The sequence below is a fragment of the Bos javanicus genome, chromosome 2 (assembly GCF_032452875.1).
Source record: "Bos javanicus breed banteng chromosome 2, ARS-OSU_banteng_1.0, whole genome shotgun sequence".
Taxonomy (NCBI): Eukaryota; Metazoa; Chordata; class Mammalia; order Artiodactyla; family Bovidae; genus Bos; species Bos javanicus.
The window spans coordinates 134,982,650-134,995,506 of NC_083869.1; the positions used below are offsets into that span (position 1 = coordinate 134,982,650).

Here is a 12,857-nt window from a genome sequence, read left to right on the forward strand (position 1 = left end):
GAACTTCAGCTTCAGCATCAGACCTTCCAGTGAATATCCAGAACCGATTTCCTTTAGGAGTGACTGGTTTGATCTCCTTGCAGTCCAATGAACTCTCAAGAGCCTTCTCCAACACCACAGTTCGAAAGCATCAATTCGTCAGTCCTCAACCTTCTTTATGGTCCAACTCTCACATCCACACATGACTACTGGCAAAAACATAGCTTTGACTATACGGACCTTTGTCAGCAAAGTGATGTTTCTGCTTTTTAATATGCTGTCTAGGTTACCACATACCAAACAAAACAAAATTAAAAAGCAACCCGCAACCCAAGTACTGACGTTATTCTTGCCTTTTATTCCAGCATCTCCCAGAGCTCCAATATGTACAACCTTCATTTATACACATATAATATACACCATATATACGTATTTATATATATTCACACACCAGCCCACACGCTCTCATACACTCACACGCACGCACCCCTCCAGGAGGGTCCTGTGGCCGCCCTTGAGCCCCGCTTGGGCCCAGACAAGAGGCGCTGGGCTTGCCGGGCAGTCGTGAGGTTTTGTGTTTGTTTTTTTTTTGCTTTTAAAAAGAAGGTCATCTCCTCCGGAGGTGTCCTCCATCTCCCCACACCCAAACCACTCCCCTAAACACTAAAATTGTTTTTTTCTTAAAAAGGAAGAGGTTTCCCTCTGCTCCGCTCAGGTACATGGCGGAGTTCCAGGCCCGTTCTCGTGGCCCCGTGCAAGCCCCTTGAGGGCGAGGCCACCCAGTGCTCCTGGGGACCCTGGACCCCCGGAAGGGCCCACTGCAGGCTGAGAGTCGGGCGGGCTGCCACGTGGCACGGGCGGGGCTACGGCGAGGCCTGGGCGGGGCTACAGCGTCAAGGGCGCCTGCCAGATGAGGAGGGTGCTGTCCGTCTCCCCGCACAGGGTCGGCTTCCCGGGGCTGCCAGCGGCGCTGCCGAAGTTGCGGTAGCCGCGCCCTCCAGAGATGATGGCCACGGAGCAGATCTCCTTGCGGTGGGCGTCGCGGGCACAGGGCCGGTTGTGCACCCAGACGTCGGGGTCATCCACCATCTCGTAGATGGAGCCGTCCTCCTCACTGTGCTCCAGGGCCGAGCCGTCTGCAGGCTCCGGCTCCCGCACGGACAGCAGCGGGCCCGGGAGGTGGGAGGTGGAGCGCAGGCGGTACTGTAGGAGGATGCCCTTCTTGCGGATCAGCTCCCCGCCCACGTGGCTCGCGGGCACGGGCGCTGGCTCGGGAGCCGGCCCGTCCGGCTTGTCCTCCTCGGCCTGCTGCCCCTCGGCCTCCTCCTGGTCACTCCGCAGGATATCGGGGGCCAAGATGCTGGTGGCCACGGCCAGGAAGGCCACAGGCCCACAGTGCCCGTTGAGCGACACCATGCCTTTCCCTGCAGGAAGGGGGCAGAGAGAAGGGGCCCAAAGGCCCAGAGTTTTAAAGACCCATTGAGTCTGGAGAAGGGGACGACAGAGGATGACATGGTCAGATGGCATCACCGACTCAACAGACATGAGTTTGAGTAAGCTCTGGGACTTGGTGATGGACATGGAGGCCTGGTGTGCTGCAGTGCATGGAGTTGCAAAGAGTCGGACATGACTGAGCAACTGAACTGAACTGAACCGAGTCTCTTGGAGAACTTCCTGGGTTTCATTTTTGGCTTATTTGGGTCACTGCCATCTACGTTGGCAGCTTCCCGGAAGGCCATGGGTCTGGAGGAGTGCTTGCCACGCTCCAGGGCTACTTCCTTTGGAAGAGTGGAGAAGGGGAACACAAGAGATCGTATAAACCACAAGGGGAGCCTTGGTGTGGAAGCACCTGCAGCTCCCTGCCTGGGCCATCCTCACGTCTCCATGCCTTTGCCCCAGACATTGCCTCTGCCCAGAGAGCCTTTCACATCTGCCTGACTCAACACCTTGGCCTCGAGGCCCGGTTCAGCCCCTCCGCAGGGCTCCCACCCATGAGAGACGATCAGTCCTGTCTCTGCTCCGCCGACCCCAGGACGCCTGCCATCATAGCACCTGCTGCCCTGACTACACCACCCCGACCAGGCTGTCAGTACGTGGGGGAAGGGTCTCTGCCCAGCACATCCCTGCAACCCAAGGACAGATTCCAGGATGAGAAAAATGACCTAGTGATGAGACCAGGAAAGCAGTAAGTCCCGCAGTTTAGGAAGAGGGTCTTCTTGGGCAGAGAGGCTTGCGGTCCACCTGGGGTGTGTCTCCCTCAGGCCGTCTCCCTCCCACTCCACTCAGCCCTCCCCTCCTGCAGCGGCTGGAAGAGGCCACTTCATCATCCATCCCTCAGGGCAGAGGCAGAGAGGGGGCCCAGAGCTCTGGGGTCTTCCTGACCCTAGATCCCAGCACCGCATCAGGGCGGCCCCTCCTCTAACCCACGCAAACATAGTTGTATCTGGACCTCCGTCCCCATGAGCCCTCAGTTATTTCTGCCTCTGGAGCTGGGACACGTGGAAGCTGCTGTGGCAACAGAGCGGGAGGCCAGCTGAAACTCTCCTGTTGGTCGAGTGTCTCGGCCAATCATAAACCATCTGGCCGACGTGCCTCCTGTGCCCATTGCCAGATGAAGTAACTGAGTCTCAGAAAGAAGACCTGCAAGGAGACTGCCGGGCCGGCGCTTTAATTCCACCAAGCCATCAACAGTGACAGAGGACACTGGGGAACGAGCCCCTGTCCCCAGACCAGGAGAGCGCACACCTGGGAACGAGCCCCTGTCCCCAGACCAGGAGAGCGCGCACCTGGGCACAAGACCCACCCTCCCCTGGCCACGTGCAGCCGACTCCCGGGTCTCACCTGTGATCTTAGGGATGCCTTCCAGCCGAGGCACCGGCAGCAGCACGATGACGCCCTGGTCGGTGCCCACCCAGAGCAGACCCTGGCAGATCAGGAGGCTGGTGACACACAGGTGCTTCTGGCCTGCAGAGGGAGAAGCCAGCGTGAGCAGCAGGTCCTCTTGGGGGCTGGCGGTGCACGGGGCCCCCAAAGCTGAGAGCATGGCTCCTTGGGCTGCTCTCCTGGGACAAGCAAGAAGCTGGACGGCCCTGGGATTAGGAGTGGGGCTTGGGAGGCTGACCTGGCTGGGGTCTGGCCCTGGGTCACCCAGCCTCCGTTCCCTCCTGTGTAAAGCGGGGCTGCCTTGGGGATACAATGAGGGAATGCCACAGTGCTGGCCCACGTTGGCTCTCGATGCAGTGGCCGGCTCACCTGGCATGAGGTGCAGGCTGAGGGCCCGCCCATGCCAGGGACATAACTGGCCAGCTGGGGAGTAGAGAGAGGCCTGGGGAGGTGCGGGTTGAGGGTGAAGCAGACAGTGCAGAAGGGATGTGTGGGGAGGGGTCTGGGCGAGCTGGCAGCCCCGTGGGTTCCAGCCTGGCCTTGACATCCTGCCCGCACGGGCCTTCCTCCGGCAGGGGCACAGATGCAGTCCCAGGCCCCGCGATAAATGGGCTCCCAGCACCGGGAACTAGTGTGTTTCTGACGCCGGTCCAGACTTGCAGACCAGTTCTTGTCGTCACCCCCTGGCTGGCTCTGCCTTTGAGGGGGAGCAGTGGCGGGGGAAGGTGGGTCCCTGTGCCCTTCCGGGGAGGAGGCGCAGTGTGGGCAGCACAGCCTGAGCCGAGAGCAGGGTGCCAGGCACAGGCACCAGGTCCAAACCCCGGCTCGGCCACCTCCTGGCTCCACATCCTCAGGCCGGAAACAGAACCCCTCTGTGCCCGGGTTCCCTCACTGCACAACACAACGATGATGGCGTTTCACAACCTCATCCTGAGGAGTAAATGAGCCAGTGGCTGTGAGTCACGTAATCCAGAGCCTGGCACACGGCATGCGCGGGTGGGTGCCGGCCTCCATCGCTGCCGCTGTTGCTGACTATTCCGGGCAACGGGAAGGGGTGTGAGGCAGGCGCTGGGGGCCCAGGCCTGCCCTCCCAAAGGGCTGTCTCACCCCCAGCCTGGATCCTTCTGCCCACTGACAGACCTAGTCTCTCCTCAAATTCCAAGTCACGCCACACCATGTGAAGTGATGCTCGGAACAGGGGGTTTTCAGGCTGGGCTTGTGTCAGCACCAGCGGGAGAGTGGACACCCGCAGGCTGACCCCAGAGGGGAGGCGCAAGCCCACATTTCCAGCAGGTTCCCAGGGACACCCAGGCTGCTGGCCCCGGGGCCACACTGTGAGAAGTACTGCCTTGCGGGTTCCAGAGCACTTCACACACCTGCCCCAGCCCGATGCAAGCCTGAAACAGCTGAGAGGTGAGCACGGCCTGGATGTGTGCCCATTTTCCAATGAGGATATTAAGGTCCAAAGAGGTCACCCAGCCGGTGAGTGCAGGATGGGGTGGGGGGCAGAGCGCGAGTCTGTCACTTATTACAGCCTAATGCTTCTACACCGCCTCTCCGCTCTTTCTTCGCCCGTGCCTCATGGCAGGTAGGGCCTCGGCTCCCTGACCAGGGGTTGAACCTGCGGCCCCTGCACTGGAAGCACGGAGTCTTAACCTTTTGACCTCCAGGGAAATCCCTGCCTCTCTACGCTCGAGCAACTTGCTTGCGTTCCACACCTGCGTGTGTATGGGCTTCCTCTGCAGAGTCTCAGAGCAGACTAGTGTGGCTCCCAGAAGGAGGGTTACTAACTGGGGTTCACACAGCATTACCTAACACACTGGTCTGATACCTTCACCACCCATTCACTCAGCACCCCGGCACATCCCTAGGACCTACTATGGGGGGGGGACACTGCATTTGGTGCTGGAGGCAGAGGGGAACCGCACAAAGTTCTGTTCCTAAGGAGCAAACATTCTGGAACTTTCTATGACAATGAACATGTTCTCTGCCCAGTTCAGTAGCCATCCGTCCCCTGTGGCTACTCACACCTGAAATGTGGAGTGGCGCTGAGACCGAGTCTGTAGTTTCACTTCGCTTCACTTTTAACAGAAGCTACCGTATTAATGGGGCTTTCCCTGGGGCTTAGACAGTAAAGAATCTGCCTGCAGCACAGAAGACCTGGATTCGATCCCTGGGTCAAGAAGATCCCCTGGAGAAGGGAATGGCTCCCCACTCCAGTATTCTTGTCTGGAGATTCCCATGGACAAGAGGAACCTGGTGGGCTACAGTCCATGGGGTCGCAAAGAGTTAGACACAACTGAGCGACACTCTCACACACACACACACACACCGGTATTAATGCTGCCCTGGGAGGGGACGGAGGAAGGGGAAACACAAGCAAGGACTGTAGACACCAGGCAGAGATTCCAAGGGGGTGCTGAGGTAGACAGTAGGTGCGAGGAGTCTCGGGTTTCATGCCTCATTCTGCTTCCTGGGAGGATGGGGGGACAGGAGCCAGGAGACCAAATCTGATGACAAGGGGAGGCAGCCACGCCAAGACCCAAGGGAAGCTCTGGAGACGACACGTGCAAAGGCCCGGTGATGGGAATGAGCCAGCGGCTCTGCGGAGGACGGAGCCAGCGTGGCGCAGGGACCAGGCGCCGTGAGATGACCGAGGGCGGGTCGGAGGGTGGCCGGGCTAAGGCGAGGGCGGGGACTGTTCACTCTGAGCACGACGAGGCGTGGCTGGCGGGTCTGAGCAGGGGAGCAGCGCACCCCGATTTTAGAGAAGCCTTTTGGTTACAACGTGACAGAGGGTGGGGTGGGGTGCAGCGAGCAGAGAGACGAGCAAGGCAGGAATGATGGGGTCCGAGGCGCGGTGGTGACAGGGAGGTGGTGAGAACCAACACGCTGGACAGACAGGGGTGGGGAGGGGAGGAAGGACGGCTCCCAGGTCTTTTGTGTCCAGCAGCCGGGTGCAAGGCAGCGCAGCAGACAGCCCGGGATGGGAGGGGAGCAGGCTGGGGGGACGCCCAAGTTCAGGACTGGATGTCGTCTGAGACGCACATTAGACACCCAGGTGGAGCTGTCGGCAGGCAGTGGGATATGTGAGTCCGGCGACAGGATGCAGGTTCCACAGGTCACGTTCATGGAGTTGATTCCACGTGCAAATGCACCAGCGTGGGGGAAGAAGCCGGCACGTTGGGCTGTTTCACAGACAGCGTCTGGGTTGGGGGAGCTGGGACTCTTTTCCACCCCCGCACCAATTCGGAGAGTGTGGGCCCCCCACCACCAGGACCGGCTCCTGGGACGTCGGGTGCCCCAGCCCTCGGGACTCAGGAAGGAAGTGGAGGAGGCTCTGGCTGCGAGCCCCTCCATGTTCTCTTTGTGGCTCTGCTCAGGCTCTGGAATCCCTTGTGTTCTCTGTGACGTGCTGTTTGCCTCCCCAGATGTAAGCCTCCCGAGGGCAGCAGCTTGTCTGTGTGTCAAACGGACTCCCCAGCATGTTGATCAAATGCCCTGGCCCCCGGCGGACACGTGCAGAGGATCAGCACGTTGATCAAATGCCCTGGCCCCTGGCGGACACGTGCAGAGGATCTGCGAACTCAGATCCAGAGAACGACTAGTGATCGCCAGTGGGGAGAGCGAAGGCGGGGGCGGGCAGGAGAGAGGCGGGGTTAGCAGGAACGAACTGCTGGCCTCAAACACACACACTGCAAAGCACACGGCACCGCACACGGAGCACAGCCGGCGTCGCGCAGTAACTGGCGAAGGCGTGAGACCCTTCAAAACTGCGGGTCGCTGCGTTGCACACCTGCGGCTTCTGTAAGATTGCAGATCAGCTAAACCTCAATAAACACTTTATAAAAGGACCTGTGATTAATGAGAGGATGAACGAATGACAGCAGAGAAGGGAACAAGGACGTGGGCGCTGGCGTCTCCTACCAGCTGTGTGCATCGATGAGCCACTTTCTACCATCGCTCAATGTACATGCCCTGCTCAATTTTATGATTATTAGAGATTTTATATATGTATATAACACAGTGTGTATATAAATATACACACATATACCCACACACTATAATACATATACACACAGTTCAGCACACCTCTTAGCCCATAATATACAATCAATAAATGGAGGCTATTAGGAAAATGTGATTATTAAAAGGACCTAGACCCGAATGTTTTAAGATCAGCTCCATCAGAGCCAGAAATCCACGAAATAATCAAAGCCAAGAGAAGCAGCAGTGGCAGACGTCTCCCTCCTACACGCCTCCCTCCTACTCCAGGGCCCCGGGGACCTTAGGACCAGCAAGCGACCATTTCCTGATGCCCTTCCCTCCCTCGAGCCCCCCGGAGCACAGACACCCGGCAAATGAGAGGAAGGCGGCCAGAAACCGCAAGAGGTGCCAGAACGGAGAAATGACTTCATCTGCAGACCTCGTTCCGGGCCCTTCCTCCTCCCGCTTTGCCTCGAGGAAAAGAGCAAGGCACTTCACCAACAGTCCAAAAGGGGAAAAAAAAAGTCTAATGGTGGATAAATATTTTATCACAGAGACTTAATGCGGCAGTGCTCAACTCACCAAGCCATCTATCTGGAGATATACAACTTTAAAAAGCTCAGGCTCTCGGAGAACATTTTATTAATGACCTGTCTAGTTAAGAGGAGGAGGGAGTTTAGGTTCAAAACTGCATTAATACCAGTCGGGGAGGCGAGTGGAGGAAAAGGGTCCGGGGGAAGGAAGCGCGATGAATTTTTAACACGTCCTTAAAAAAGACCACACTTAAGAAGAGGAACAAATTCATTAGTAATTACACAATTATTTCATTTGGTGGTGTGGGGGGAGAAAAAAAAAATACCTAAAAGCCTTTTAAAAATATCTCTAATAAAGAATTTAAGAATCCTGCTCTGCTCTCCCGCCAGGACACAGTGTGGGCTGGATTTGAAGGCCCCCTCCACCCAGGGCTGGCTCCTCTTGGGCTTGGGGCCTCCCGGCCAGCAGGGCCTGGGGCTGTAACACCTGTGGCTCCTGGTGTTAGGAAAGGCCAGGCCCGTGGGGAGGAGGCCCAGGGCTGTGACACCTGGAGACCCTGGGGCGCTGTCCTCACTGGCTCAGGTGAAGACCCACGCCTGCACTGAGAGGTGGGGCTGGAGCGCCTGGTCACACAGCTGGCAGGGCCTGTCTGACTCTGGGCTCCTATCTGGCCCCATGAGCTCAGCTCCGATCCCAGGCCCTTGTCGTTCAGACTGGGAAACAGAAGCTGGAGAAGCGGGAGGCTGCCCAGTTAGCCCGTGAGACGGCTGTGACCCAGGTCCGGGCTCTGGGCCCCTCAGCAGAGGGACCTGAAGCTGGTCGTTTAACCCCCAGGGACTCTGGTTACCTGTCTGCAGTCATCCTCACGATAACGATCGCCCTTTCTTCTGTAAGTGTCTTGAAAGCGTGTCAGTCACTCAGTCGTGTCTGCCTCTTTGCGACCCAATGGACTGTAGCCAGTCAGGCTCCTCTGTCCATGGAATTTCCCAGGCAAGAACACTGGAGTGGGTTGCCATTCCCTTCTCCAAGGGATCTTCCTGACCTTGGGATCGAAACCGGTCTCCTGTATTGCAGGCATATCTTTTACGGTCTGAGCCACCAGAGAAGTTCTTTTTTAAGGGTGACTAACTCCTAAGAACAAGTCAGTCACTGGACGTGAAGACGCATTTTAAACCCGCGGGGAGGTGGCAACTGTGCAGCAGGAGCTGCTGGTTTTCCGCCCACAGCAGGTCAGTCCACAAAGCCTGCCCCCGGCCGCTGGACACACTCGACTCTTCCTCTACTTTGCTCCACCACCCCCCCAGACTTTACTGAGAAGATGAAAAAGGCCCAGAAGGTTATCCATTTTTCCCCATTGTTCCACTAATGTGAAATAATTTAGCTATCAGCGCAGATGTGGAAATACTTCTGTGATACTGAGAAATTTTTACTGTAATTAAAATAGATTTACCTCACGTAATGGCTAAACACTATGCGAGACAATGAAACTGAAGCTAAAAAATAAAAAAGGAAAGAAGGGAGGGAGGGAAGTAAAGAGGGAGGGAGAGAGGGAGGGCCCATGACAAAGGTCCCCCAAGCCCCTGCCCCACACCCTGGGGGGCAGGTTAGAAAGGCGTCTGTTTTCCTCATGGATGACCCAGGCCTAAGCAAGGCATCTTCCTGACAGTATTTACCCGGAGCCAGGAACCACTGCCCACGCCACAGAGGGACCAGAGGCTCCTCTAGGCAGAGAGACCTGCTGTGACCCCACAGTGGCCGAGCCGGGACCCTGGCCACTTCTGAAACCACCTCTCCCCCGTTACACGCAGCGAGGCTCTGAACTGAGTCCAGCCTGACGTGACTCCCAGTCCTGTCTCTGGCCATGTGACCACGGGACAGCCACTTTACCCTGCCGAACAAGCCTCAGCTTCTGCATCTGTAAAATGGGGACAGTGAGGTCCCGACTACGTAAAGCCCTTGGCGCCCAGCTCGGCGTAGGGCTCCTGGCAGAGTGCAGCCTCTGCGTCCCGCCACTGTTGCTGTTGACCGTGTTGTTGGTGAGCATCCCCTGCTACGGCCACCCATCTGGACTCGAGGACTGGCCGGTGAGAGTGGCTGGGGGGGAGCAGGAGCAGGGTGGTCGCCGGGCAGCCTGTGTGGCGTGAGGGACCAGGCCGCTGGGGTGGAAGCCTGTGGCCTCTGAGGTGCTGCCTGGCGTGACTGCCCTCTGCCCAGCCTCACCAGGCAGGAGCCCTGGCCCCCGGCTCAGCGCATGCCACTCCCAGCCTCTGCAGTGGCCCTCTGCCGAGTCCCTGTCACCATCAGCTCTGGGCCAGCCCGCCACACCTGCTGTTTCCCTGGCCCTGGGGTCCTCCCCAGCTGCTGCCCCCAGCCCAGCCGGCATCCTCCCAGACCAGCTCCGGGTCAGTCTGTCTGGTGGAAACTCGGGGGCAAGTCAAGCTGAGGCCCGCTGGCCCTGAGGGCTGCTCTCAAGCTGGCTGGGGGCAGCGGTGGGCCCTGAGCACGCGTCCGTCCTGGCTCCCAGCATGGCTCACAGGGATCAGCGCTAAGGGCGAGGCCTGTGGCCAATTCCACGGAGGCCTCGGCAGACTCTGGGTGAGGGGAAGGGTGCAGGGCGCGCCCAGATCGTAGCCCTCCCTGTGGGTCCCACAAACAGCCCTGCAGGGTGAAGCGCCGGCCCAGGTAGAGGACATCAGAGCCTTCGCCCTCCCCTTGACCCAGACCCTGATGGCAGACTCAGAGGGACCCCAGCCTTTCTTCAGAGACCTCTAAGGAAAGAGGTCCGTATTTGGCCTCTCTGTTTCCCTTTGCTCATTTTGAAGGGGATTTGAGGCAGAACTGGGTTTGAGGAGTGGCAGATATAGGTGGGCTGGGCCTCCTGTCCGACACGGCGTGTTAAGCAACCTGGCTCGTGGGAGTCCCCAAGCTTGGAGCCTGCCTCCGCAGGTGCCAGCCTGCTGTGCCGCGGGGACAGCCAGAAGGGCTTCTGGAGGGCAGGCCTGGGTCGGAACCCTCAGCCAGCTGCTCACCCCGGGGGGCCCGGTTCTCATGGCCGACCAAAGGCTGCCTCGAGGTTCATGAGATGGGCTGGCCCAGCTTGGAGGCCGCCTCCCCCGTGTCTGTTCCCCCGTTCACAGCCCCCGACCCGGGACAGCAGGGTCTCACCTGGGAGCAGGAAGGTGGTCCTGGTGGCGATGTTGATCTCCTGCAGATGCTCCAGCGTCTCAGTGTGGAAGAGGCGGATGGAGGAGCCGGAGGAGAAGGCCATCCAGACGCCACTGCCTGCCTTCACCATGTGCGTCACGCTCACGGCTTCATCCTGGTGCGCCTCGAAGCTTTGCTGCAGACAGAAGGAGCGCTGTCTGCGACGGGCCGGCCGGCCGGCCGAGCCTCTGGGGGCCAAACTCACCCAACCCCGAACCGGGTCAGAGGGAGGGGACTCAGACGCTCCGGGCCAAGCTCATCCAACCCCGAACTGGGTCAGAGGGAGGGGACTCAGAAGCCCCAGGCCAAGCTCACCCAACCCTGAACCCGGGTCAGAGGGAGGGGATGCAGGAGCCCCAGGCCAAGCTCACCCACCTCTACCTGAACCTGGGTCAGAGGGAGGGGACCTCAGGAGCCCCGGGCCAAGCTCACCCAACCCCGAACCCAGGTCAGAGGGAGGGGACTCAGATGCCCCACACCGTGTGCTGGTAAATGCTTAACAACTGGCGGGTGAATCCTGGTGTGCTGTGTCTGTTGATTCCTGGGGTGTCAGTACTTCTAAGGTGGCCCAGCTCAGGCTACCCACGGGATAGCACTGAAGGAGGAAGAGGGAAAGACGAGCGCACGCCAGGCTCGACCGTGACACGAGGGAAGGACAGGGCGGCAAGTCTACGGAAGAGGAAGTGGCAGCTCGCGCACATTATCTGAAGTTACAGAGGCACAGAAAGGAGAATCGAGGCTTACTAACCGTCCTACTGAAAAAGAGTCCCTTGGACAGCAAGGAGATCAAACCAGTCAATCCTAAAGGAAATCAACCCTCAATATTCATTAGACGGACTAAAGCTGAAGCTTCAATTCTTTGGCCACCTGATGTGAAGAACTGACTCATTTGAAAAGACCCTGATGCTGGGAAAGATTGAAGGCGGAGGAGAAGGGGACGACAGAGGATGAGGTGGCTGGATGGCATCACCGACTCAATGGACATGAGTCTCAGTGAACTCCGGGAGCTGGTGATGGACAGGGAGGCCTGGCGTGCTGCAGTTCATGGGGTCGCACAGAGTCGGACACGACTGAGCGGCGCAGCAACAACAACAACGGCACCGAGGGAGCAGAACGCTGGGGAAGGGAGGCGCGTGGTGCGAGCCAAGCCTCGTCTTCACTGCAGGGAGACAAGGCGTGCCCAAAACTTGACAGCTCCAGAGCAGTGGCGCAGACAATTAAGAGTCACAAGGGAAGTTCCTGATGGCTTAAACACAGGACAGGTGAAAGTATGTCACGGAGCAGGACTGGAGATGGGGATGGGGGGTGGGAAGGGCCTTTCCAGATAAACCTTCCCATGCTATTTGATTTTCCTTTAAACAGGTGTATATGAAAGTTTGATCTTAAAAAAATAACTCTTGCAAAGCAAGGAGATAAACACCCAGCTTCCCATCCAGCTCAGAAGAAAATCCAAGTTCCCTAGCTCAGCGTTTCAGGCCCAGCTCTGCCCCAACTCCTGCATTCCCTGTCCAACCAAAGCCCGGGCCCAAAGCATGCTCAGGACACACTCTGCAGCCACATCACTGCTCTCGCGATGGCCTGCCTGCAACGGGCATCACCCACTGCCCTGCTGGGAACAGCTTTGCAGCACCTGAAGACCTGGCCTCCACGAGGCCCACCCCAGGCACCCTTGCACTGGCCTTCTGCCTGCCACCTTCCAGCCCGGCGACATCTATTCCACTCTGGCCACGCTTGGCTCTCTCCTACTCTGGTCCATGGACTCCAAGGACAGACACTGAGCCTCAGGCCCTTCAGCGTGCCCGGCAGACACCTCAGCACACAGTGAAATTTGATCAAAGAGCAAATGGATGGATGCTTGAAATCCAGCTACGATACTGGGTTGTTACTTAAACATCAACAACCCCCAGCAGAGCAGACTAGACAGATGCCTGACCACTGGGGACAGTCAGGTGGCTCTGGCGCATCCACCCAGTGGACCGTCCATCTACTCAACATCGTGTTATCGTCTAGAGACTAGGTGATGAACATAGAAAAGCGAGAATGTCATAGCAGTTATTATAAAAAGAAACAAAAAGGGCCATCTCCAAAACCAGGGGTGGGGGAGGGGCGGGGAGGGAGGGGGCAGGGAGGGAGGGGGGAGGGGTGGGGAGGGAGGGGGAGGGGAGGGAAGGGGGACGGGCAGTGAAGCCTGCACAGTGAGGATTATTCCAGGGCAGAACATGGTGACTTTCCTCTTTTCTGTTTTTTCCATTTTTTTTTTCTATAAAGAA

At 58.3% G+C, this 12,857-nt stretch overlaps 1 protein-coding gene across 13 annotated transcripts in view; it reads right to left on the bottom strand.

The window, feature by feature from the left end:
* Window positions 1-317: 317 nt before the first annotated feature.
* Window positions 318-12,857, bottom strand: part of ARHGEF10L (Rho guanine nucleotide exchange factor 10 like) — a 169,982-nt gene continuing 157,442 nt past the window's right edge. For all 13 annotated transcript variants that reach the window (XM_061395356.1, XM_061395293.1, XM_061395362.1 and 10 more), the window contains 3 exons: window positions 10,549-10,723; window positions 2,821-2,943; window positions 318-1,403 (listed from right to left, as the gene is read on the bottom strand). In XM_061395356.1, coding sequence (XP_061251340.1) covers window positions 865-1,403; window positions 2,821-2,943; window positions 10,549-10,723 — 837 coding nt within the window. In that variant the 3' untranslated portion in view covers window positions 318-864. The remainder of the gene's footprint in view (window positions 1,404-2,820; window positions 2,944-10,548; window positions 10,724-12,857) is intronic.